The sequence below is a fragment of the Tenrec ecaudatus genome, chromosome 5 (assembly GCF_050624435.1).
Source record: "Tenrec ecaudatus isolate mTenEca1 chromosome 5, mTenEca1.hap1, whole genome shotgun sequence".
NCBI classification, from domain to species: domain Eukaryota; kingdom Metazoa; phylum Chordata; class Mammalia; order Afrosoricida; family Tenrecidae; genus Tenrec; species Tenrec ecaudatus.
The window spans coordinates 112,966,120-112,993,400 of record NC_134534.1 but is presented as its reverse complement, the minus strand read 5'-3'; the positions used below and the strand labels follow the sequence as shown (position 1 = coordinate 112,993,400).

Below are 27,281 nucleotides of genomic sequence, written 5' to 3'. Positions count from 1 at the left end.
ACTAAATAATTCTTGCAATTTAGCACTGTTCCACAATTGCCCTATTTTATTTTATTTTTGAATTTTAGATGATCTATTTTATTAGAGTAGACTGATCACATATGGTCCAAGAAAACTCAAATAGCAAACCAAATATAATCAGATGTTAAAGACTTGTCTTCAAACATCATAGCCAATGATGCCTCGTTTGCCTATGATCTCGCCAATATAACACCACATCCACACTTCAGTGGCCACCAAACCATTCAGCAGAGCTTCCTTAACTGTGAGCTGTTTGAATCGCCCAGGCTTAGCACTATACTACTTTTTTCAGGCTCTGAATAGCTGCAGGGACCTCAGCAGGGGGTGGAGGAACCAGCTCCACCCTGGCATAGTGCCAACATGTGGCCAATCAAGGCTTCGAATAAGTCCCAGAAGCGTTTACCATCCCGGGAACTGGGCCGTTGTTCCAGGAGAGAAAGCCCGTGGCCCGAAACGAATTGCCCTATTTTAACAGACACCCTGACAATGGTTTTTGGTGATTTTCAATAAAAATTGAATAATGCATTTTGACTGAATTTCTTTTCTGCCTTTGGTGATCCTTGTCTCATTCTTTAGAATATTCAAATTTTAGATTTTGCCTTTGTAAGGTGTACAGCGTTCTTCATAGGTCACACCAGAAGGACCTGATTTCAAAACGCAATTAAGTAAAACAGACTTTATCTTAAACACACCCATTATAGATGAAAGGAACTGAAATGCTCCTTTGGACCTAAAGCTGAGATGCCCTAGTGTGAGAAGTCGCAGAAGACAGTTATTGCACGCTCATGGATTTTGAAGTCATTGGACATAGGTTCAGTTCACTATTGCTGTGGAGGTAGCCCAATAATTAGCAACTTCAAACTACCATATACTTGCTATTTTCTTGTTCTCTTTGTTTTTTTTGACAAGTCTTAGTTCTGCAAACAAATAATTTTGCCTTAGTGAATGAGTAGTATTGAAATTATTGTTTTATGACTAACTCTCACTGTACTTAATGTATTTATAAAGCTAAAATTATTATTTTTTACCCGAAACTTGGTAATGCTTTCCTCCTACTAGTTTTCACTTACCTCTTATGTTGTGACTGAAAAATATAGCAAAGTAACTAGTAAAAAACACAAAATGTTGGAAAGCTGACAAACGTGATGCACAATCGTCATGGCTTCCCTCTAAAAACGTTAACTAGCCCTGCGGCTAGGTATGATTCATAGCAGCCCAGCCCCAGAGTGCTCTTTGTAACCTTTTCTCCAGTGGGATCTGTTTCCATTACGTGACACTGAGAGTGGCAGACATCGCTTCCAAATATCGCCGGAACTGAGTCAGTGTGTTTATACATGGCCACAGGCCCCCAGGAAAGGCACTGGGCCACATGTATACTCATCTTTAGTAGTTAAAGGGTAAACGAGGGAATTGTGTATGCTATTGCCTCCATCTCCCCTAAGCGCTATTTTATCCATAAACTTTTTTCTATTTTCATTTTATTTCAGAGCATCACAGGCCACAAAAAATTACTGGGCCGCCAGTTTGACACTCCTGATATATCATTCTATAGTTCAATCACATCAGTATTGGGCAATTGCTACCACCATCAGTTTCAAAACATATTCTTCTTGAACTCCTTAACATCAGTTCCCATTTACCTCCAATCCCCACTGTAACCCCCAGGAACCCTTTTTCTACCTGCTATCTTAATAAATTCATCAATACTGGATTTCATATACTGAGGAACATAAAAACATATAACAAAAAATTCAAGAGGGCTACCCCCCAAAGACAAAATAACACCTGAGATAAACCCCACTATAAAAAACAAACAATCAGAAAGTATTGAAAAACCAGTTCAGGCCCAACTTACACCAGAGGAGGGATCAACTGACAAGGTTTAACAGTTCAAGTCAGGTTCATCATTTTGATCTTCTATCGTCATCTCTCCAATGTCTCGCTGTTCTCTTAATTAAGCAATGTTTTGTCACTTAAGTTTTAAAATCTGTGTAAGTGAACATTCCATTTACTTTAAGAAGCTTTCATACACACACACACACACACACACACACACATACCACACTTCCCTTTCTCTCTAGTACTTTAAATTCTATACCACTGGCTAGATAAACGATATTACTATTAAAATTACCAAATCGCTCTTGAAAATTACTTATTTTAATTTTACATTATTTCGCAAGAAGGTTCACCTCTAAAGAAGACTATAAATATATATAAACCTTAGATATATGAATGTTTTAGCTCACACTTAATTGTGAACTCTAATCTGAGAACAATTGGTTCTCACATGTAACCATGTTCTCTACTCATTTGTGTTGTCTTAATTATTTATTATTCACTATTTTACCTCACTGGGTTCTAATAACCATTGCAATGGTTACACAGAATTCACAGATAGCATTTATAATTCAAGGGTTTATTGAGGAAGTTGATAGGTTACAATACAAGTGAGAAATGCTGAGGGTGCAGTTGTTTATCAGAACATGCTACCAAGTCCTTTCAGATATGTTCATAAATGCTCAAAGGGGATACCACTCCATTCCAAATCTGGAGGCAATCGCCTCAAATTCCATAGATCAGCAGACCAAGCTCCCTGAACTAAGTCCCCCAAAGCACCCTATTCCAGTAAGCCTCCCTCAGCCCAAAGGCATGCAGTGTTATTTCTGGGGATCAAGGAGCCCAGCTTCCCCACTTAAGTGCCCAGAGGTACTCCACTCCAGAAGCTGGCCTCCTGCTCCACAGTACTCAGCTTCACTTGTTCCGGGAGCTGGGAAGTCCACCACTCTGCTTCATCTTCTGGCTCCTGGGTCTGCTGCTGCTCCTTCTGGATCCAGGAAGTTCACTGTACAGGGATATCAGGTCCGGAGGATGTACTCCACTCCTGGCTCTTGTTGATAATGATATCAATCTTCTCCTGTTTCTCAGAGGGTTCATTTTATACACAGTAGGATGGTAGGTGAATCCTATGAATATCTTTACCCATCTTCTTACCAGACCCATGGAGGGGAAAGGTTTATTGGTGGGAGTTAAAGTCTTTGGCTAGAAATGCCACATTACATAATTCACTGCCCCTGCACTTTCCCTTATGTAGTGTTCACTAAAGATATGCTGCCATCCCTGAGCTATTGTCTGATTAGTATTGGTTGGAACTTTACATATAGATGGATTAGTCTACATTGAATAAAAAGAGTAGAAAATAATAGTTTTAATAGCAATGGGAAGACTGTAAACTAAAGATTTTTTAAAGCAGTTAATTTTAAATATTGAATATAGACAAATCAGAGAGAAAAGGCACAGAAGAAAAACTATTTTCCTTGAGTAAGCCACATCACCTTTTTGCTAAGCATTCTTTTAAAGTATTCATCAATCTGGGGACTTGGTAGAATTGTTACATTAGGTGTACTAGCTTCACGATCCACTTTACTACTCTGCATAGCTCCTGAATATGTAAGAAACCACAATCTCCTCTCTAGTAATGTCGATCGCTATTCATCGCTCTAGTCAACTTTTGCTGCTTTTCCTTAGGATGCTTCTTAACTTTGCATTTTTATTGTGTACAGGGGGCTTCATAAGTTTTAGGGAAAACTTCATTATTTTTTAATTCCATTTTTTCATGAAGCCCTTTTTATAAGTGACAGAAAATATTAGATTTAACAACAGTTGTTGCCAAGTGCTTGATATTTAATCAATCCATTCAAAAGGATGACTTTCTTGGTAGTTAAAAGAACCTAACTTGGATACTATTCAGTGGTAAAGCAATAAAGACTTAAAATTGTTAACTCAAATAAATAAAGACTAGAAATGATTTAGAGCGCAGTGTGATCTTCTCTTCAAAAGTATATGCCTACAGAGTTAGTACTCTGGCTCAGGTTTTCAAAAATCCTCACTCAGCTGAAATGTTTCTCTGGTTCTCCATCCCGTTTACTTTCCTCTTTTTGTGTGTGGGAAAAATGCTTAGAGATGTGAAACCAACTTACAACTACAAAGAGGAAATTGACATGCTTGGGGTAGTATATCAGAGAGCAAGAAGGAGTCCAAGTCCTTGTCATTCCCCAGCAGTTGCACCAGTCAGGGAGAGCTTATCTCTGGTCTTACTACATGAAAAAAACACAATTCTCTTTTTATTCAAGTCACTGTAGTCTGATTTTCAGGTGCTTGAAGTACAAACCTATCCATGTATTTGATTATCTGCCTTCTTTACTTGATTATAAGATGTCACACAGAAGGGCTGTAATTGCTTCCTTTGCAAGATAGATGTTTTCATAGAAGTGATAGAAAATCCAGCCTCAAACTGTTTTACTCTGTAACACCACATAACTGGAGATAACAAACTGGGAAAGACAGAATCTCACTGCCATCAAGTCCATTCTGTCTCATGGCCATCCTATAGGGCAGGGCAAGGCAGAGCTGCCCTTTTGGGTTTCCAAGACTGTAACTCTTTAGGGGAATAGAAAGCTTCATCTTTCTCCTTCAGAGAGGCTGGTGGTTTTGAACTGCTGATCTCGTGGTTAGCATCTCAGTGAGTAATTGCTATACCAAAAGAGACTTTAGAACTAACATAATCACCGCACAGCTCCATTTCTTTGCTATTCTCTTGGCCTTGTCCTCCCTCCAACCCACCCCCCTCCTTGCTGACTTCACATCCATATGACAATGAATGCAGCACGTTAGCCATCTCATATCCAAGTTCAATTAGACCAGGAAGGAGTAGGAGTCATATCTGGAAGTTCTCTTGGAAGAGTGAGAAAAAACCTCCCTGGAAGCATCTAGACAACCTCTTCTCATAATCCATTGAGGCGAATTGGGGTACATACATCATCCTAATCCAGTCCCTGACATTGTCAGACCAGTCTAGACTACTACTGGAGCTGGAAAGACTAGATTACCCAGATTGTTGATCAGAAAGAAGGATCTCTGAGCAACATGAAGGTTCTGTTGGAAAGGAGGAAGGAAAGGGTTGCTGTGTAGGGAAAGAACTTACTTTTGGATTGCCAGCATCTTATACATATATTTAAAAATAAATACAATGATTTTTTTAAAAAAATCATTTTTTTTATCTTAACTATAAATTACTTGAAAGAAGAGTGTTTTCTAGTTGCTTACATGAATATTGGAATTTTCTGGGTGAGGAGCCTTGGTGGAACAGCAGATTATGCATTGTACTGCTGTTAGAACCACCAAGAGCTTCATAGGAGAAAGATGAAGCTTTTTACATCTGTAAAAGAGTTATAGCCTCGGAAAACGCACAGGGACAGTTGCACTCTGTCCTGCAGGGTCACCATGAATAGTGTTAAGAATTTTTTGCGGGGAGTGGTGTGGTGGTGTTGGAGTCTCTGGGTACACAAACTACTACTGGTTTGGCAGTTCAAATTCACCCAGAATTGAAAGAAAGGCCTGGAAATTTGCTTCCAAAAGGTCAGAGCCTTGAAAAAGGATAGAGCTTATTCTGACACACAAGGGATGTTTATGGACGAACTCCTTAACAACTGGAATATTGCTATTGTCTAACTCAACTGCAAACATAAGAATTCATATTGTTGGGGTTTTTTTTGGGGGGGTCAAGCTTAAATGAGAAGGGTAAGTGACCTGAATTATTTAATCAACTAGATTTTTTTGTAGATTGCTAAATTTTCTTGCTAATCAATTTATTATAACACCCTCCCCCACCCACAAGACTTAGAGCAAATGGGCTAACAGGAAAAGTCTCAAATGGACAGAAATCAACTCATTGCCAGAGAAAACACAAAAAAGCTTACTTCCACTGAGTCAATGCTGACTCATTGTGACCCCCTGTAGGTTTCTGAGATTGTAACTGTAACAACAGGAGTAGAAAGTTCTGTCTCTCTCCCATAGAGCTGCTGGTGGTTTCGAACTGTACCCCATTTCAGATCACAGTCCATAATGTACACTACCAGGGCTCCTCCCCAGTGGAGGGTTGCAAATCAGTGTCTCTGTACAGGGTTTCCAAAGCTGTACCTTTGTGGAGCGAAAGTTTCAATTTTTTCCAAGAAGAGGGTTTGAACTGCCCACCATGCGAGTATGCAGCAGTTCAATGTTTACTTGACAACGCCAAAAGGGTTCAGATTTACATTTATTGAACAACTGCAATAATGAACAGGTGACTTCTATCTGTAAAAATAAATCATAGTTAAGTTCTTAATTTTTTATAACCAAAATATAGAATGATATTAAGTGTCCTTCTGAACAAAGCCGTTAAGCACAAAACCCCTAATTTTCCAAAAATCCAGGGAAGACAGTACTGCTGATAACAGGAGAGGATTGTAACTGGGACTAAGAGTCAGTCCTCAAATATGTATCTTAAGCATATGGTTTATTTTTTATTATTTTAAAAATCATTTTATTGATATTGTTAATGTAACTTTGATCCACATAATTCTCATTCAATTTTCCAAACAGGCCAGAAATGTAGCCAAGAAAGAAAGCAGCTGGCGCCTGCCTTGCCCACAGACGGTCGCTAGGTGTCCCAGTTTGGGGTGCCGTGGCTCCCCACTCCGAAAACAAAGGTCACATGACTCATGGTCTCCGGGCTCGGATGCGTGTTCTCACAGAAGTGTCCCGCTCCGACTTCGCCCTCCAGGGTGAAAAAATGGGCCCTCCAGGGTGCGGTGCCCGGTCAGAGTCATAGCAAACGGGACTGTACCGCAGTTTTCAAGTGTCAGCTGCAAGGGGGAGGGGTGGGAGGCAAGAACAAAATGGCGGCGGCGCCCGCCTGTAGGTGGGCAAGCCTGGGCCGGCCCGTGCAAGCCGGAAACAGGTCCGCTGCACGCGGAGGCGACAGTAGGCCGGCCCCTCACCCGGAAGTGCCTCCTGCCGGCCCCCTCACCCGGAAGTGCTTCCTGCGCCTCCCCGAGTGTGGGCCCAGCGAGTTCGGAGTCCTACCGCGCCCTCCGACGGCGGGACCGCTCCCAAGTAGGGAGACGACGCCGTGGGTAGGGCGTCCCTGAACCTCGGTCTTTACCGACTTTGTGCGTCTCTGCGCTGAGAGGAGAGTCTGGGCAGTTTTCGAGTTATTTCGCAGAAAGGCAAGATGGACGGGCCCCTGTCTCCGAGAGAATCCGCCAAACTCATCGCAGAAAGCAGTCGGGATGTGTTCGTCGACGCCGCGGGCGTGCGGCGTGTGGCCGAGCTGCTGCTCCCGAAGGCCTGCGGGCCGGAGCTGCGGGTGCAGGGATGGAAGACCCTCCACGAGCTGAACCCCCAGGCGGCCGACGAGGCGGCGGTCAACTGGGTGTTCCTGGTAGACACGCTGAACTTCTCCTTCTGGTCGGAGAGCGACGAGCACAAGTGTCGGGTGGGCTACAAAGGGACAACGTACAGCGGATTCTGGTCGCTGTGCGCCGCAGTCAACCGAGCCCTCGACGAAGGTTGGTGCAGGTTCTCGCCGTGGCAAGTTCCCGTGTCCCGGGGTCTCCCGGAGGGCCTGGGGGCGGGGAGGGTGTGTGTGTGTGTGTGTGTGTGACATACTGTATGCCATGTATTATGGATAAGGCAAACCCGAAGCTTTTCATGGCCAGCTCCTCGGCTTAACCTAAAGGTACCAGAAGAGGCCGGCAGGAAATCCTTAGTAGAAATGAACCTAATATTTAAGTCCGCTAAATGAACCCTAGCTAGTACTTAAATGAATCTAGTTATTTAAGCCTGAAAATCCGCTTTCCTAAAGAATAAAGCTGTAAATATTGAGAAACGCTTTACGTAATTAAAACTCATCTGATGCAATATCAACAGTTGCTAAATACAGACAGAAAATAAAAGTTGTGATTTTAAGAGTTTAAAGGTCGAATGAATATATAAGAATGAATTTTTTTTTTCCCCAAAGGGGTACCAATCACTAGTGCCACCTACTATGCTACAGTGACCTTGGGACAGGTTCATCACATATTCCGATCTGACACAGATGTTCCCATGCCTTTGATTGAAGAGAGGCATCAGATTCTCAATGAAACCGGGAAAATTCTACTTGAGAAGTTTGGAGGCTCATTTCTTAATTGTGTTAAAAAAAGTGAAAAGAGTGCACAAAAATTACTGCACTTGGTAGTTGAGAATTTTCCTTCTTACAGAGATGTGACGAACTTTGCGGTGAGTTGTGTCCGGTAGGGTTTTTAGAATTCTTAATGATGCTTAATAAATGAATGCGTTCCCATCTAGAACTTCTTTAACGGTTAAAACCCAAATATCTGATGTTAATTCCCTGTGCACAAGAAATAGTAACAAAATTGTTAAGTAGTGTTTCGGGAACTTTTGATTTCTGGTCAGTATCTTTGTTGTAGTTGTTAGCCCTTTTTTATTTTGTACTTTTAAAATATTCCAAACTTGGCCCTCAGTATGATATTACCACTTGGGGAAAATGAGGTTCTTCAGAAACTTTGGTTCAGTGGATGATAATCTATTCTGATAAACATACTTTTTTTTTTGCACAATTCACATATATATGATAGTATATACTTCTTCATACTCAGTATAATTCACAGTATTGGTACGAAAATAAGGTTGAATCCATGTACTTTTTTTTAAATGTACTTCTGTGTGTGAATATTTTTATTATATTCTCCCAGTGTGTACCTGGGTTTGTTTCTGTAAAGTTCTTTTAGAATCCTTTATTTGCATTTTTTTGGTCACAAAAGTAGAGGCAGCTTCACAGGAATTGTTTTTGGGCAGAGACTCAAGACTTGTTTCTAAGCCTTGTTTTAGTACTTGTCCCTCTCATTCCATATAGCTTGCAAGAAAGATTTCAGGCGAGGGACAAAATTCAGGCAAGAGTCAGAGCAAAGGTTTGAACAGAAAGAGTAAGTATATTGAAAAGGGATACTAAAAGGCCAGGCAAAATGTAAAGCTGAACCATATGGTCACTGATAGTGGACTTCTCACCATAGATTGGCTTACTGGCAGGTTTTCTGCTTATTGGCAGGAGCTCTATTGTGTACCTTCCTCCTTTCAGGTAAGTATATTCTGGCACCCTAGCAAGCAGACTTCATGTTGTGGTCTTGTCACAGATGCAAAACTCAAGAATCTATTCAGTCATTGTGGTTGTGTGAACATCCTGTTTCCCCCACCCCCTCCCCTTTCATTATCTCCAATATCTAGGGTTTCTTCCATTGATAAGGGATCCTGTTTTGTTCTGCCCTCTATCTACCTTTGGGGCTGGAGGCTATGTGCAGAAGCATGTCTCTACCTCTCTTTTGTGTTTAAGATTCCTATCAGTTTCCTTCTCCCCTTGGTAGTTTCTGACTAGCTAACAGAATCATAAACATTTATTTATTGCATAAGCAAATAATATATATCAAATTGAAAATTTATATCCTGTAATTACAATTCAAAAACAATAACCAAATACTGTTTTAATTGTTCTTTGTGATTTATAGGGCTTTTACACATACAATCTTATTTGATCTGCAGAACAGTTCTGTAGGGCCTACAACTAGGATCATTGTTTTCCATTTTCAGGCCAGGAATCAAGTCTGAGATGTTAAAAGTCAGGAGATAAGTAACTTTTATGTTGTGTGTTTTTTAGAGTGCCTTTATAAAATGAGAGATGCTGGAGTATGTATGATAATTAAGTCCTTTTTTATATAATTAAGAGTCTTTTAGTTGCAAATGGAAGAAACATAAAATAGAAAAAAGTTTAAAAAGAGGACTTCTTGAATGGGCTTAGGGATAGGTTTACAGCCCTTCATGAACATCCAGGACCTGGGACTCAAATGTCATCAGGATTCCGTTTTTCATCTTTGCTTCTGTAGTGCCACTTTCACTTTGGACAGATTTTTCCATGTAGTAGGAAATACAACTGTCCATTAATTTGTCATCTTATTACTTCAGCCATCAAAAAGGAGACATATTTTCTCAGTTTTGGTTCAAAAAATCCTGGACAGGGAGTGATTGAATTAGCATAGATTATAACCAAGTAAGTATGGCTGCAGGGGTGCGTGGAGCAGAAGCAGTTCCCAGAAAAGAGGTCCCAAATTACTATTGAAGGACATTCTGTTTCTGACCATTTTACTAATGCAAAGGTTATTTTGAGATTTATCTTTTGTCTTTGAAATAAAAGTTATTTTAGAATTGTTTTGAAAGATATTATGTTTCAAGTTCTTTGATGTACATCATTTAAGCCAAAGGTCCCCAAACTTATTTGGCCTACCACCCCCCTACTCAGTGCCCCCTGGCAACTAAAAAGCTTTTGTACTATATCTCATAATCCAGGATAATGTGTAAATACCCACTATTGTAGCCCCCTGGGTTGTTCTAGTGCCCTCCCCTCCCCCAGGGAGCAGTGTCACCCAATATGATTTCTCAAATTACTGATTTAGACCAGCTAAAAATATTTAACAGTGCTTGAAAGATATTTTATCAAACTGCCATTCATGTAGCTAATAATACATATATTTCATAATCAGTGGTAGTGGAAGAAAGATTAAACCTTTTTTTGTAACCAATATACAGGTTTTATTTTGTTTTGTTTGTTTTTTTAATCATTTTATCAGGGGCTCGTGCAACTCATCACAATCCATACATACATCAATTGTGTAAAGCACATTTGTACCTTCTTTGCCCTCATCATTCTCAAAACATTTATTCTCCACTTAAGCCCCTGGCATCAGGTACTCATTTTTCCCCTGCCCGCCCCCCTCTCCCTCATGAACCCTTGATAATTTATAAATTATTATTTTGTCTTATCTTTCCCTGTCCAATGTCTCCCTTCACTCACTTTTCTGTTGTCCGTCCCCCAGGGAGGAGGTCACATGTAGATCCTTGTAATCGGGTCCCCCTTTCCAACACACCCGCCCTCTACATTCCCAGTATCACCATTCACATCACTGGTCCTGAAGAGATCATGCACCCTGGATTTTCTTTGTTTCTGGTTCCTATCTGTACCAGTGTCCATCCTCTGGTCTAGCCAGACTTGCAAGGTAGAATTGGGATCATGATAGGGGGGTGGGGTGGGAAGCACTTAGGAACTAGAGGAAAGTTGTATGTTTCATTGTTGCTACATCGCACCCTGTCTGGCTTGTCTCCTCCCCGAGACCCCTCTGCATGGAGATCTCCAGCGGCCTACAAATGGGCTTTGGGTCTCCACTCCGCACTGCCCCCCTCATTCACTATGGTAAGATTTTTTTGTTCTGATGATTATCAGAACAAAATACTGACCCCTTCAACACCTCATGATCGCACAGGCTGGTGTGCTTCTTCCATGTGGACTTTGTTGCTTCTGAGCTAGATGGCCGCTTTTTTACCTTCAAGCCTTTAAGACCCCAGGCGCTATATATTTTGATAGCCAGGCACCATCAGCTTTCTTCACCACATTTTTTTTTGGTCTTCAGTGGTTGTGTCAGTAAGGTGAGCATCATTGAGAGCCAATTTAATAGAACAAAGTATTCTTGCATTGAGGGAGTACTTGAGTGGAGGTCCAATGTCCTTCTGTTACCTTAATACTAAACATACAAATATATGCACATAGATCTATTTCCCCATCCTCATATATAAAAATATTTGCATATATACGTGTCTTTAGACCTTTGTAAATGTCCTTTGCTTCCCAGCTCTTTCCTCTATTTTCCTTGACTTTCCTCCTGTCCCACTATCATGCTCAGTCCCCAGCAGGGTTTCAGCAATTCCTCTTTGTTATATTACCCTTGATAATGCCCTACCAGGAGAAAGATTAAACTTAACATGAATTTAGCATAGAATTAATTTGGAATACCATGTAGTTTACTTTTAAGTTGTCCTGAGGTTTATTTTTAAATATTTTTAAGAAAATAAGTTTGGACAGTGGAAGATAATGACAAAATAATAATTTATAAATTATCAAGGGTTCATGAGGGTGGGGGAAGCGGGGAGTGAGGGGGAAAAATGAGGAGCTGATGCCAGGGGCTTAAGTGGAGAGCACATGTTCTAAGAATGGTGACAACAAATGTACAAATGTGCTTTACACTATTGATGTATGTATGGATTGTGATAAGAGTTTTATGAGCCGCCAATAAAATGATTTAAAAAAGAAAAGGTTTTTTTAATAAGTTATTTTTTTAAAATAGATAATGGTATTGATGTAGCAAACAATTACTGAGATTGTTTTATCTACAGAAAATGCTTTTGATTTGATTTACTTTGTTAAATTTTTTTAAATGCACTAGGACATAGATTATATTTAAAATTGAACCATTTCTCATCAGTACTAATATCTAAGATACATTCTTACAGAAAAATTCCCAAATCTTAACACATTCTTAAAGGAATAATATATGTCAATCATTTTTCAGTTATGATATTGCTTATTGGTTCAATCATAGGGATTTTTGTCTCCTTTGAAGTGTAATCAGTCCATACTGAAAGCTATTGTTTGATCTTCAACAGTAAGTGCTTTAAGTTTTCTTTGCTTTCAGCAGACAAGATTGCATGTTATTCATTAAACTACCTCCTATTCTGATGCAGTATACTTTTTTACTTAGTCCATTTTGTTAGATTATTTTCTCAGCATGCAGATTGAATATGATATGAGTATACAATCCTGATACACAGCATTCTCTTGTTCTGTTTGCACAGTTGCCTCTCGGTCTATGTACAGGTTCTGGTGAGCACAACTAAGTGGTGTGGAATTTCCATAGGTTGTTGTGATCCATACAGTCGTATGCCTTTGCACACTCAATATGGTACAAGTAAACTTCTTTCTGGGTTTCTGCTTTCAGCTAACATGCATGTAACATTGGCAATAATATCCTTTGTTGTTGTTTTTCTGAATCTGACTTAAATTTTTGGCAATTCTCCGTTGATGTAATGCTACAACCACAACCATGGCTCTAGTGTAGTTTTACTTGTGTCTGATGTTAATGATATTGTTTGATAATACCCTCATTCTGTTGGATCACCTCTTTTGGAATGGTCATAAATATGGATCTCTTCCACATAGTTGCCCGAGTAGCTGTCTTCTACCTCTCTTGACATAGATGAGAGTGTGCTTTCGTGTTGTATCCATTTGTTGGAATGTCTCATTTGGTATTCTGTAAATTCTTGTAGGCTTGTCTTTTTAAAATCATTTTACTGGGGGCTTGTACAGCTCCTATCACAATCCGTACAGACATATTGTGTCAAGCACATTTATACATATGTTGCCATCATTGTTTTCAAAACATTTTCTTCCTGTTTGAGCCCTTGATATCAGCTCCTCATTTTCCCCCTGCACCAACCTCCCTCCCTCTTGATCCCTTGATCATTTGTAAATCCCCACCACCACCCCAGGCTTGTCTTTTATGGTTGCCCTAAGTGCAGCTTGGATTTCTACCTTTAATACTATTGATTCTTGATCATTTGCTACTTAACTAAAGTGATTGAATGCCAGCCAGTTCTTTTTGGTGACTCTGTCTTCCTTTTATTCCTTCCATATTTGGTCATATTATCTATAAATAGAGATAACTTATTTCTTTTCCAATCTGTATGCCTTTTATTTTTTTGGTTATTGCTAGATAATACAGGATTGAATAGAAGTGATGAGAACTGACACTTATGTATTGTTTCTGAATTTAACAGGAAAGCTTTCACGCTTTCTCCCTTAAGTATAATGTTGATTTTTGGCTTTCCATATGTATTCTGAATCATATGGAAAAATATCCCTTTTCTTCCCATCTTTTTTAGGATTTTCATGAAGAAAGAGTGTTGGATGTTAACACATGTTTTACCTGCTCCCATGGAGATGAACATGTGTTTTTTTCCCTTTGTTCTGTTGATGTGGTATATTACATTGATTGGTTTTCTAATATTGACTTATCCTTACATTCCTTGAATAAATCCCATTTAGCTATGATGTGTGGCTCAATGTACTTCTGGATTCTGGTTGCCAGTATTTGGTCAAGAATTTATACATATGTTGTTATAAGAGATATTGGCCCTTAGTTTTATTTTTTTGTGTGATGCCTTTGTCTGGTTTGGGTAGACTAGATAAATTCTGGTTCTTGATCAATTCTATTTCTATCACTGACCAAATTTAAGTTATTCATTTTCTGACAAGACATACTTTAAAAATTGTGATTAAAAAATTAATGTGATTATCTCCGAAGTGAGCTTAGAATGATTTTCTTCCATATATTCTTCAGTTAGTTATTTAATTAAGGGGGATTACTAATGTAGTCAGAAATATATATATATATATATATACACACACACACACACAAAGAAATATATATACACATACAACTAAATGTGTATATTTGATTTTAGAAACTTTTGAAAGGGCTAACCTAGCTGTTGGATAATGTTGACACATAGAGACATGCATGTGGAGTAATAGTATTGAAAAAGAACAGTAAATAGCAGTACTAGGATTGCATAAATTGTATTTGATATGCCATAAAAATAGGACATAAATTTGTAGTAGTGTAGGAAATGTGTTTATTAGATTTTTTTCCTTTAAAGGGTCTATAAATTATTACTAACAAAGTAAGAAAGATTATTTTACCCCTGAAAATGTTCGTATGTGCCTGTTTGTATACCATGTGTAAAGCTTTCAGGTACCTAGTTTACATTTATATTCTCTTTGTTCGTCAGGGAAGACAGATCTCTTTTTATAAACGGGCTCAGATCCTTGTGGCAGATACCTGGGGTGTGTTAGAAGGAAAAGGAGATGGCTGCTTTAGGGACATCTCCAGTATCACCATGTTTGCTGACTATAGAGTGCCTCAGGTGCTCGCTCACCTTGGGGCCCTGAGATACTCCGATGAACTACTGAAGAAGCTTCTTAAAGGTTTGCAACTTTAATTCTTTCAGATACCATGAATATCTAAGTAGTTTTGTTAACACAAATTCTCTTTCATGAAAAAAAGCACTATTTATTGCTAAAAGTACAATAAGGAGAAATTGCTGTTTTTGTTATTGTCCTTTAACTGGATTACAATACAAATATGGAAAATTGTGCTATTTGGACATTATAATTTCAGATCTTATTAGTAAAGTGAAACACAAAGTTGCTTTATCTAAAGGTGTCCAGCACTATGAACAGTTCATTCGCAGTGTTTAGCAGAAGAACACACTACTGAGTGGCTTAAAAAGACAAAAATATATTGTCTCCCACTCCTGGAGGCCAGAAGTCCAAAATCAAGGTGTCAGCAGGACCATTCTCTCTAAAGGTCTCTAGGTCCTTCCTTACCTTCCTAACTCTGGTGTTTGTGGCAATCCTTGAAGGCCCTCGGTATGTAGCTGCCTCACTCCAGTCTTTGCCTCCATTATGTCTCCTTTATGACTTTGTGACCACTCCTCAGATAAGGATTCTAGTCATTGGATTTAGGACCCATCTATCTGCAAATAATTTTTTCCCCAAATCAGGTCACCTTTGTAGGTAAGGCAGAAGTGAGAGTGGTGGTGGTTAGGATTTGAAGCTATCTTTTGGGGAAATGGAACTCAACCCACTGTAATTATCTCTGGCTATGTAACAAATAACTAGTGTAGTGATAATGTGTTGGACTAGAAGGCTAGCAGTTCGAAATCACCAGCTGCTCTTTGGGAGGACAGGCTTTCTATTCCCGTAAAGAATTGTGTTCTTGGAAACCCACATTGGCAGTTCTACCCTATCTTATAGGGTTGCTGTGAGTCAGCATCATCTCAGTAGCATTGAGTTTGGCTTTTGATTTGTATAAAAATGTTGTTAAGATTTAGTGGTTTAAAATAGGCTTCACCATTTCAGTCGTTGGGAATATGGGTGCTGCTATCAGCTGTAGTTGACTAGGGGGTAGTCTGCCTCCATGCTCACTCTGGGGTTCTTAACAACCTTGGTGCCTTACTGCAAGAACTTCTCCACAGATCTGCCTCTTCACAGGGCAGCTGGCTTCCCCCAGAGTCAGAGTGATCCAAGATAGAACAAAGATGAAAGAGCACCCCAAACAGAAGCCATGGTCTCGATATCTGAATTTGGAAGTTACATTCTATCAATTCTGCTAAATTCAGTTAGTTAGAAGCAATTCACTTAATCTAGCAGAGAATTATACTATGGTGGTATGACCAGGAATCAGGTGTCTCTAGGGCTCCTCTAGAGGGTGTCTTCTCCAGTTAGCATATTTAGTTTTGAGTTCTGGGTTTCATACATGGTTTGACAATTAGAATGCAAGTTAATGGTCAAGTTTGAAGGAATTAATTAGCAAGAGACCTGAAAGATGGATTTGTGTACTAACACTTGGGGCAAAGTACAGAAATAGATGAGCCATTTAGTAATGTTCTCCGTGCCCAATCCTGAGGGAGAAGTGGTTGTGGGGGTATAAGGCACACTATTTAAGATCCCAAGTGACAGGAGCATAGTGAGGGTAGGGTACCACGATCCCTCTGGGATACTGAGAAGCTTTATGTGAGGGGAATGTGGTGGTACAGATAGTAGCCACATAGAATTTGATCAAATATTTCCTTTTGCCTGAAGAGTGCTTTACACAATTTTGAATTCGTTGTCAACACTAATTAAATTAAGTTGCCAATTATAATTAGTTGAAAATTTAGGAGATCTTGCATAAAAACCAAACTTTGTAACTTCTCTTAAAAATCTAGAAATATAGAAACATTAGGTCTCTTTGTAGAAAGGGCAGCACATCCTCTAGCTCACCATTGTTTGCATCTGACTGCTTTATTGAACCATGAGGCTTCTAAAAGTTCAAAGGAAAGTGGAATGAAAAGCTAATGGAATTTTTCCACAAACTTTTGGATATTGATGCCTAAATTTAGAAATGGTTTCAGTTACTAAAATTTAAAAATCTGAGGCTGGTGTTTTTCAAATTAGTTCTATTTAAATGCTGCATTTTGTTCTGCATGAAGGTTCTTGGTAGAGTTTATATCATTGGGTGTTGATATTTCTTGGTTCTGAATTTTCCTCTTACCTTGCAGGAGAAATGCTCTCATACGGGGATAAGCAAGAAGTTGAAATTCGAGGATGCTCAATTTGGTGTGTTGAACTGATCAGGGATTATCTTCTGGTGCTTATTGAAAAAAAAGGTGCAAAAACTAGCGGAGAGATCAATTCTGTCCTTCTGGATTATTACTTATGGGACTTTGCTCGTGATCACAGGGCTGACATGAAAGGAATTCCATTTCATCGCACACGTTGCATATACTATTGACCTAAAGTATGAATTGATCAAAGAGATCTCCTCTTCCATTTCTCTGACATAAAATAATTAATACGGCTTTGCTTTGATATTAGAAGATAATACAGATTACAGGTACAAGTCGATGGATGATCCAGCCCCACTTAATTATTTTTTTGGTGACATGCCACAGTGTGTTCTGAACTTTATCCTTTGCTTATGTTGTTCTGACTGTATTTCCTCTTTATATGAATGCAGAGTGATAAAATTATAAAGGAATTATGCTTTCACTTTTGAGATCTCAGATTTCTTAAAATTAACCAAGCCTTATAAAATCTGATAAAAACATCATGAGAATACTTTAGCCATTCAATTGGTATTTAAAGAGAGAGAGAGAGGGTAGGGTTGTGAATATTACAAACACCAATGTTCTTATAAAACCAACCTTGACAGTGTATTTTAAGTTTTTTTTACTGGTAATTGTGAGTTTTGTATATGATGACTTTCAATTTTGGATATGGTTGCTGAAAATTTTTCTCAGAATATGTACATTAGATTTAAATAAAGATTATCTAAAAATTGTGGTTTGTGGTAAACATTTACAGAGCAAATAAATTAGTTTCCCATGCACCAATTTATGTACATTTTATTCACGACATTAGTTGGAATCACCTCAATGTAAGCACTCTTCTTTTTTTTTTTTTTTGATCCCACCTGTCCAGATGTTGCTTTTATTTTTATTTATTTATTTTTGTTTTCATTTTTTATTGTTTTGGGTTTTTTTACATTTTATTAGGGGCTCATACAACTCTTATCACAATCCATACCTATACATACATCAATTGTATAAAGCACATCGATACATTCCCTGCCCCAATCATTCTCAAAGCATTTGCTCTCCACTTAAGCCCTTTGCATCAGGTCCTCTTGTTTTTTCCCCCTCCCTCTCCGCTCCCCCTCCCTCATGTGCCCCTGGCAATTTATATATCGTTATTTTGTCATATATTGCTCTATCCGGAGTCTCCCTTCTCCCCCTTCTCTGTCGTCCCTCTCCCAGGGAGGAGGTCACATGTGGATCCTTGTAATCAGTTCCCCCCTTCCAATCCACTCTCCCAGCATCACTCCTCACACCCTTGGTCCTGAAGGTATCATCCACCCTGGATTCCCTGTGCCTCTATCCCTCATATGTACCAGTGTACAACCTCTGCCCTATCCAGCCCTGCAAGGTAGAATTCGGATCATGGTTGTTGGGGGGAGGAAGCATCCAGGATCTGGGGGAAAGCTGTGTTCTTCATCGGTATGACCTTGCACCCTGATTGACCCATCTCTCCTAAACCCTTCCATGAGGGGATCTCCATTGGCCGACACTTGGGCCTTGGGTCTCCACTCTGCACTTCCCCCTTCATTCAATATGGTATGTATATATATATATGTATATACACACACACACATATATACATATACACACATCTTTTTTTTTTTTTTTGCATGATGCCTTATACCTCGTCCCTTTGGCACCTGGTGATCGCACTGGCTGGTGTGCTTCCATGTGGGCTTTTTTGCTTCTGAGCTAGATGGCCACTTGTTCACCTTCAAGTCTTTTAGACCCCAGACACTATCTCTTTTGATAGCCGGGCACCATCAGCTTTCTTCACCACATTTGCTTATGCACCCATTTGTCTTCAGCGATCCTATCATGGAGGTGTGCAGTCATTGATATGATTTTTTGTTCTTTGATGCCTGATAACTGATCCCTTCGGGACCACTCGATCACCCAGGCTGGTGTGTTCTTCCATGCAGACTTTGTTGCTTCTGAGCAGCTAGATGGCCGCTTGTTTATCTTCAAGCCTTTAAGACCCCAGTCACTCTTTTGATAGCCGGGCACCATCAGCTTTCTTCACCACATTTACTTGTTCACCCCCTTTGGCTCCAGCAGTTGTGTCGGGAGAGTGAGCATCATAGAGTTCGAATTTAATAAAAGAAAGTATTCATGCATTGAGGGAGTGTTTGAGTAGAGGCCCAAGGTCCTTCCGCCACCTTAATACTTAACTATAAATATAGACACATAGATCTATTTCCCCATCCTCATATATATATTTGCATGTACATGTCTTTGTCTAGACCTCCATGAATGCCCTTTGACTCCTAGCTCTTTCCTCCATCTCCCTTGTCTTTCCTCCTGCCCTACCACCATGCTTCGTCACCACCTGGGCTAGAGTATACCTCTTCTCTACGCAACCTTACCCTTGATCATTCCCCACCAGGCCTGCCACTCCCCCCTCTCTACATTTTGGGTCCCGTGTTCCCTTGTCCCTGTGTTTGTTAACACCACTTCCTTACCCCCACCCCAAATCCCCCCAGAACTGTCGGTCCCGTTGTTTTTCCTCCAGATAGTTCATCCCTCCTGGCCTATTCAGACAGACGTGGAGACACTAACATGCAGGAAAACAAGGAAGAGGAAAACAAAGCAACAGTATACAACCAGACAACAAAACAACAAAAACCACTGACAACAAGAACACTTCACAAAAGAAAAGCTTGTAGTTAATTCAGGGATCGTTTGCTGACCCTTAGGAGCATTTTCCAGTCCAGTCTGTTGGGGCACCACGCTCTGGCCCCAAAGTCCACTTTCAGCATTCCCTGGGGACCTTGCCACTCCATTCCCTTGCTGTTCCGCTGCACTCCCCCAGTGCTTTGCCTCGGTGTGGTGGGATCAGGTCAGGTGCAATTCCCACACTGTGTCTCTGGTGCTGTCCCCTGTATTGACCTTAGTCACTGAGGGGCATCATTTCTCATAGTGGGATCAGCCATGTTGTTCTCTGTAAGCGCTCCTCTTATCTCTTCCCTGGTTTCCTTGTTTCCATTCCTGTGGGAACAGGGAAGAGAGTGTATGAGGACAAACTCTCAAAAGGCATACGTTAAGGAGTCTGGGAGGCCAAGGCACCTTTAGAGGAAACCTTCACGTTCATGGGTTGGAGGTATGTCCCACTCACTTTGTCCTAAATAAAAGTTAATCCCCATGATGCACCCCATGCTAATGCCAAATATAAGATGCTCTTTGCAAACACATAATCACTGACTATACTCTTGGAAGGCAACTGCTTGAAGGCTATCTTCCTGAAGGTTGTCTGTCATCAAAGGCATCCAGGCTCTGTTGTCTGTCCCACCCTAAGTAGGGCCCATTCTCCCTTCTGATATCGATCATAGATTGTTCCTCTGGAGAATTGCTCAAAGACACCTAAGGTCATGGCAACTCAGATGACCAATGTTAGGCTACCATCCTGACTCTAGAGCCTGCCCATCTTGTAACTTATGTGCCTGCCTGTCAAATGTATGCCTGTTGTACAACCCCTTCCTGTTAACATATGTGCTCATTGTGGCCTGCATGCCAGGGATTATAGACACTTTGACTACGGTCTCACTGCCCAACCCTGGCTCCTGAAGTTATGGCTGAGGAAGTGAGCCCTTGCATGCTTTATCTTGTCTCTAATTTATTCCTCAGTTATACAACCACTCCATGGACCCATTTGTTGTGGGGAACCTGATCTCCCACACATTCAGCCATCTTGTCTGTTCTGTCTGCCTTCTGACTGGGAAAATGCTGCTCCTTTGGTCTTCTGTGGCTGCTTGTTCCTGGTCATATTCTCAGGAATTTCACCAGCCTCAGTAAGAACAGTGAATCTGTTTTTTATGATGCTGAATTTTCTTCATTTTTGCCCCCACTCGCGCAAAGATATATTTCCAATCCCAATTGGAGTGGTTGGTAGTGATAACCCAGCAACATCTCCTGGTCTCAGGCTTGTGAAGGCTGTAGTTTTTGTGTTCCATTTGTTCTTTGGCTAATTGTTTTCTTATGCAATAAATGGCAATGGAGATGGACATTCTGGCTTCTCCATTGCCACAAGGCAAGGGTTAGACGTGACTCTGTTAGGTTTGTTGAGTGGGAAATACCTCAGTTCTTGGCTTCGCACGAATTCACACCAAAGCCTAGTTTGTGATCCCAGTGAGTTCTCATAAAAGGACAAATTGTTTCAACTTATACAGTCACTGAACATGGCAACTCGTGGGACTACACATCCACACGTGGTAGCCTGAGGCCAGAGAGAGACCACGGCTCTGCCAAGTGAAAGGTGGAGAAGAAACAAGGGTCCCAGTATTTGGAGCCTTCAGCTGCATGGTGTGGTCAAAATTATTGGTTGACCCCATTGGCTGAAAGTAAGTCCACCTGGCCTAATTTGGGCCCACTCAGGTGTACCGCCCACTTGGCTTGGGGGCCAACTTGGTACATGTCCTTTAGTTAAATACCCCTGCATGTCCCTAACACCCCCATATCCCATCCTTCACCTACACTGACACCAACCATTCCTCCCACAGGATTCTGCTAATATGCTGGGTTCTATAGTTTGTTGCAATAGCCACACAGAACTCAAGAGACAGTATTCACAATTATGGGGATTGATTAGGGAAATTAGAAGCTCTGGTGGTGTAGTCATGCACTGGGCTGATAACTTCAAGGTCAGCAGTTCAAAACCACCAGTTTCGGCAGGAGAAATATGAGACTTTCTGCTTCCATAGAGTTACAGTCAGAAACCCACGGGCAGTTTTTACCCTGTCCTACAGAGTTGCTCTTACTCAGAATCTGCTAAGTGGCAGTGAGTTTGGTTTTGGGTTTTTATTAAGGAAGTTTTTAGGTTACCATACATCAGGATCTATAAACAGCATATAGTAATTGGTAGCCAAATTTTTCTCCAATCCTCAGCCTCTCAGTCATGTGGCCCCTTGACCTCTGCGTTCCTGGACTAGGAAGCCAGCCTCACTGTCCGATAGTCTTCATGTCAGTCTGTGGTGCTTCTGGTCTCTGCCTCATCAGCCACATCAGACAGAGACCTGGAATGTGCTCTTCTAAAGGTCTTGGGCTTTCTGCCGATGCTTCAGAGGGGGTTTATTCTTTAAAAGTCAGTGGTGGTGGTAACAAAAACTGACCCCTATTATAACCCAAGTTAGTTAATGTAGTTAGAAAAATCTCCTATACGAAATACTATTTTACTGACTGGAGTCTGAAATTTTTATAACTTACATTGGTCAAAAGCAGACATGTTAGATGCTCATGTCACCTACAAAAAGGCCAGACAGTGTTGAATCTTAATTATCTTACTGTTGTGATTAAAATTTAGGCCCTGTTATCCAGTCAACAAGATATCCTGAGACTGGTCTAAGACTTTACAAACCTTATTGTGCTGTTTACTTGCTCTTGATCCACAGTCCTTTCCCATGGTTACCCAGAAACCTAAGTTAATGAAAAACATCTATATGTGACTCCCCAAGGTGTAAATTCCAAAGCCAAAGGTATGTATTTTTATTTCAAAGAGGACACCACAGGGACAGTCTGTGTTACTATTGGCCTCCTTGCTGGTCATTCACTGCCATTGAGTTGATGCCAGCTCATAGTGGCCCTTCAGGACAGGGTAAAACTATCCCTGTGGCTTCCCAAGACTACAGAATTAGAAAACTGTCTGCTGGTGTACCTTCTATATAAAAAAAAACTATTCTTTTTTCTCTGGCTTGGGGTGAGTAAATTAATTGGCTGTGATGTTCCCGAGTGAAATACCTACATTCCAAGTTTCATTATTTGGATTGTCTCACTCATTGGTTTTATTGGGGTTACAAGGGCCATTGTAAGAACTTTAAGACTTTGATTTTTCTCACTTTGCTCTGGACAGGAAGAGATCAATAATTGTATTTTAGATGGCTGCTCACAAGTTTTTAAGACTGTAGTTGTACTCAAGAAAATATTTAGAACCATCAATTCCCAAGACTATGGTAGGAAGCCCTCACGCCCAGTAACTGATTCGCTGAAGGTGTTTGATAAGGGTTAAGAAGTTTGCCTAACTTTGACCCTTTTATGCTCTACATTTTGTTGCTAACGGCCATCAAGTCAATACCCATAGTGATCCTGTGTACAACAGAACAAAACATTTTGGTTGACCCATTTTGCAGTTGTTTCTATGCCTGAGCCAACTGATGTAGCCACTGTGTCAATCTATCTTCTTAAGGACCTACCTCTTTTTCACTGCACCTCCACTTGACCTACCATGATGTCCTTTTCCAGAGACTGGATTCTCCTGACAATATGTAATATAAGATGAAGTCCTGCCACCCTTGCCTCTAAGGAAGCACTCTGGCATACTTGTTCCAAGACAGATCGTTTGTCCTTTTAGCAGTCCATAATACTTCAGTATCCTTCATGAGCACCATAATTCAACTGCATCGATTGTTCTACAATATAACTGGTTATATTTACAACCACCAACTGCCACTGAGCCAAATCTGACTCAAACTGACCCTATAGGAACCCCTTAGGGTCTCTGAAACTAGGGATTTATATAGGAGCAGACAACTTTACCTTCTGCATCGTGACTGGTAGGTTTGAACCATCAACCATGTGGTTAACAGCCCACTATTTAAGCCACTATGCCACCAGGACTCCTTGGATATACTTGCAGCACATACAAATATGTATGAGTGGGAACCCCCTGAAAATGGAAATTGCACTAAACAGGAGCATTCCTAGTATTCATTTTTCCCACTAGGCAAGCATCAAGCAACTTGCTCTGAGTTAGTGTACTCAGTGGCATTGCCTGGGAAGGTTCTTACTGGTCAGATTGCGTTTTTTACATAAAAGTTTTGCTGGAATATCATTTTTTGTGATGGCTGATTTAAGAAAATAACATGAGGCTGTGAAATTTTCTTTGCTGCTTGGGTGGTAAAAATGCTGCAGAAACTTGTGATGTTGAACACAGGTGACAAAACCAGGGTAACAGTATATGGCAAAAAAATAGAGGCCTGATTTGTGGCAGACTGGTTTTGCCACCATGACAATGTACCTGCTCACGCAGCCATCTCAGTGCACCAGTTTTTGGCAAAAAACAGCATGCCTCTGTTGCCCCATACAACTTACTTGCGTGACCTTGCTCCCTACGACTTCTTTTTGTTTGTGCAAATACAGAGGGACATGAAAGGGTAGCAATTTGAAGACATAGAATAAGTGAAGAAAAAAAAGGAGGGAGGTGCTGTCAGAAGAATTAGAAAATGTTCCCAAGAATGGATTCACAGATGTCACAAATTTATTAAGTGGAATGGAGAGTACTTTGAAGGTGATAAGCTTATTTTGTAAAATAGATTAAATACATAGCTTTGAAAACAAACCCAAAAATGCAGGTTCTTTTGGTACCCCTTCATATGTAGAAATACTCTGTCACATCAATGTATGTTCATGGTTATTGTGCCAGGCTGGGTTCTCTAGAGAAGCAAAACCAGTGGCAGTGACATATGTATGTGTACCTTAGGATAACTGTATTTTGTAAGGGGGATTTTTCGAATTCCTTAAATAAAATAACTTGGGTTTCAAAAGGGCTTGTGTCACTCTTTCAAGGGGGTTGGTAGTTTTTGTCACCACCATCACCACCACCACCACCACCACCACCACCACCACCACCACCACCACCACCACCACCACTGGTTCTAAGGATGAACCACCTTTGAAACAGCAGCAGAGAGCAAGCCAAAACCTTTATTTAAAAAAAATTATTAGAAGCTTGTAAAATTCTTAATTGCAATTCATACATACATCCATTGTGTCAAGCACATTTGCACATTTATTGCCATCATCCTCAAAACATTTGCTTTCTACTTGAGCCCTTAATATCAGCTCCTCATTTTACTCACTCTCTCCCCACTCTCCCCCTCCCTCATGAACTCTTGATAATTTACAAATTATTATTATTTTGTTATATCTTACACTGTCCGATGTCCCCCTTACCCACTTTTCTGTTGTCTATCCCCCAAGGAAAAGGTTATATGTAGATCCTTGTAATTGGTTCGCCCTATCTAACCCATCTTCCCTCCACCCTTTCACCATTGGTCCTGAAGGAATCATCTGTCCTGGATTTCCTGTTTCCAGCTCCTATCTGTACCAGTGTACATCCTCTGGTCTAGCCAGATTTGTAAGGTAGAATTGGGATCATGATAGTGGGGAGAAGCATTTAAGAACTAGAGGAAAGTTGTATGTTTCATCGTTGCTACCCTGCAACCTGAGTAGCTTGTCTCCTCCCTGAGACCCTTCAGAAAGAGGGTGTCCAGTTTCCCATAGGTGGGATTTGGGTCTCCACTCTGCACTCAAGTTCATTTAAGGATATGATTTTTTGTCCTTTGATGCCTGATCCCTGATCCCTTCGACACCTGTAGTCACACAGGCTGGTGTGTGCTTCTTCCATGTGGGCTTTGTTACTTCTGAGCTAGATGGCCGCTTGTTTATCTTTAAGCCATTAAGACCCCAGGTGCTATATCTTTTGATAGCCAGGCACCATCAGCTTTCTTCACCACGTTTGCTTATGCACTCTCTTTGTCTTCAGCGCTTGTGTCAGGAAGGTGAGCATCATTGAGAGCCAATTTAATAGAAGAAAGTATTCTTGCATTGAGGGAATACTTGAGTGGAGGCCCAATGTCCTTCTGCTGCCATAATACTAAACCTATAAATATATGCACATAGATCTATTTCCCCATCCTCATATATAAATATATTTGCAAATATACATGTCTTTATCTAGACCTCTATAAATGCCTTTGGCTCCCAGCTCTTTATTTCCTTTGACTTCCCTTCTATCCCACTATGATGATCAGTCCCCACCAGGGTTTCAGCAATTCCTCTTTGTTACATTACCCTTGATTATGCCCTACCAGGTCTCCCACACTTCACCACCAATTTGAATCACTTGTTTTTACCTTATCCCTGGGTTTGTTAACACCACTTTCTTTCCGCCCACCTACCCCTCTCCTCTGTCCCCCAGAACTGTCCCGTTGTTTTCTCCTCCAGATTGCTCATCCAGCCTATCTTATTTAGACAGACCTGCAGAGATAACATACACAAAAACAAGACAGAGCAAAACCAACCAACAATATACAACAAAACAACATCAAACCAATGACAACAAAACACAAGAAAGAAAAGCATGTAGTTAGTTCAAGGATCGTTTGTTGGCCTTTAGGAGTGTTTTCCAGTCCAGTCTGTTGGGGCACCATGCCCTTGTATGGCTGGATCAATGCCAGGCCCGCTTCTAGCAGCAAGTGACCTTGAATCTCCCCCACCCTTGCGGAGCCAACCAGAGCTGGCTGAAACAACTAGCAGCAAGTGGCCTTGAATCTCCCACACACACCTGCGGAGCTGACCAGAGCTGGCTATGTAACCTGTCAGTTGCTTGGTAAGTTTTTTCTTTCTTTTACTCACGGCCTGTTCTGTTCACGGCCCGTTTTGTGTACGGCCCGTTTGGCTCAGTGCCCACTTTGCTCTTGACCCTCCACTCTGCACCCAGCACACCCCGTTTGGCTCAATGCCTGCTTTGTTCTTGCCCACCGCTCTGAATCCAGCATGAATACACCTGGAACCAGAAAGACACCTTACGTTCCAGAAACCCGGACCTACCTGTCCATATATAAACATCATCCCTGTAGCCTGCTGTGCGACTCCTCCGGCCCAGACACTGTGGACCATAGGACTTCGCCCAGGCTGGGTCTTTCCTCCAATAAAGCCTAATTCTACTGATTTGGTCTAATTCGACTGATTTAGTCTCTAGCGCCTCTCGACTTCCTTACAGCCCTGGCCCCAAAGTCCACCTTCAGCATTCCTGGGGACCTCACCGCTCTATTCCCTTGCTGTTCTGTTGCACCCCCTTAGTGTTTTGCCTCAGTATGGCAGGATCAGATTGGGTGTAATTCCCACACTGTCTCTGGTGTTGTCCTCTGTAGAGCTATGGGTCAATAGAGGGGCATCATGTCTCATAATGGGGCTGGTCATGTGGTTCTCTTTGTGGACTGGCTGCTCTAATTGGGGTCATTGTCCTCAAGGCCTGGTGGGCCAGGATGTGCTCCACTCTCTCATCTTCCCCCTTCATTAGCACCTGGAGCTGCTCTGTTGTTTCTAAATCGCTATTATTTTATTTTCCAGGTGAGATATTGTTGTTTTCATTTTCTTCTCTCTAGTAGGTAATGAGGCAGGAAAGAAAGGACCAAAGTAGATGTCAGAAGAGAATCTGAAACTTGCTCCTGATTGTAGAGTAGCTAAAGCAAATGAAAGAAATGTTTCAAAGAGCAGCACAAGAAGACAAAGTAAAGTATTATAATGAAATGTATAAAGAACTGGAG

The 27,281-nt window shown here is 40.9% G+C and overlaps 1 protein-coding gene across 1 annotated transcript; it reads left to right on the top strand.

The window, feature by feature from the left end:
* Positions 1-6,870: 6,870 nt before the first annotated feature.
* QNG1 (Q-nucleotide N-glycosylase 1) lies at positions 6,871-17,679 on the top strand. Its single transcript, XM_075549841.1, has 4 exons — positions 6,871-7,409; positions 7,862-8,121; positions 14,572-14,767; positions 16,885-17,679. Exons 1-4 carry the CDS (start codon positions 7,073-7,075, stop codon positions 17,115-17,117), a joined length of 1,026 nt encoding a protein of 341 aa, XP_075405956.1. The 5' UTR covers positions 6,871-7,072; the 3' UTR covers positions 17,118-17,679.
* The last annotated feature ends 9,602 nt before the right edge of the window (positions 17,680-27,281 follow it).

Coding starts and splice junctions, on each gene's coding strand:
- QNG1 (XM_075549841.1), top strand. CDS start 7,073: ATGGACGGGCCCCTGTCTCCGAGAGAATCCGCCAAACTCATCGCAGAA. Junction 8,122..14,571: donor GAGATGTGACGAACTTTGCG/GTGAGTTGTGTC, acceptor TTTGTTCGTCAG/GGAAGACAGATCTCTTTTTA. Junction 14,768..16,884: donor ACTGAAGAAGCTTCTTAAAG/GTTTGCAACTTT, acceptor CTTACCTTGCAG/GAGAAATGCTCTCATACGGG.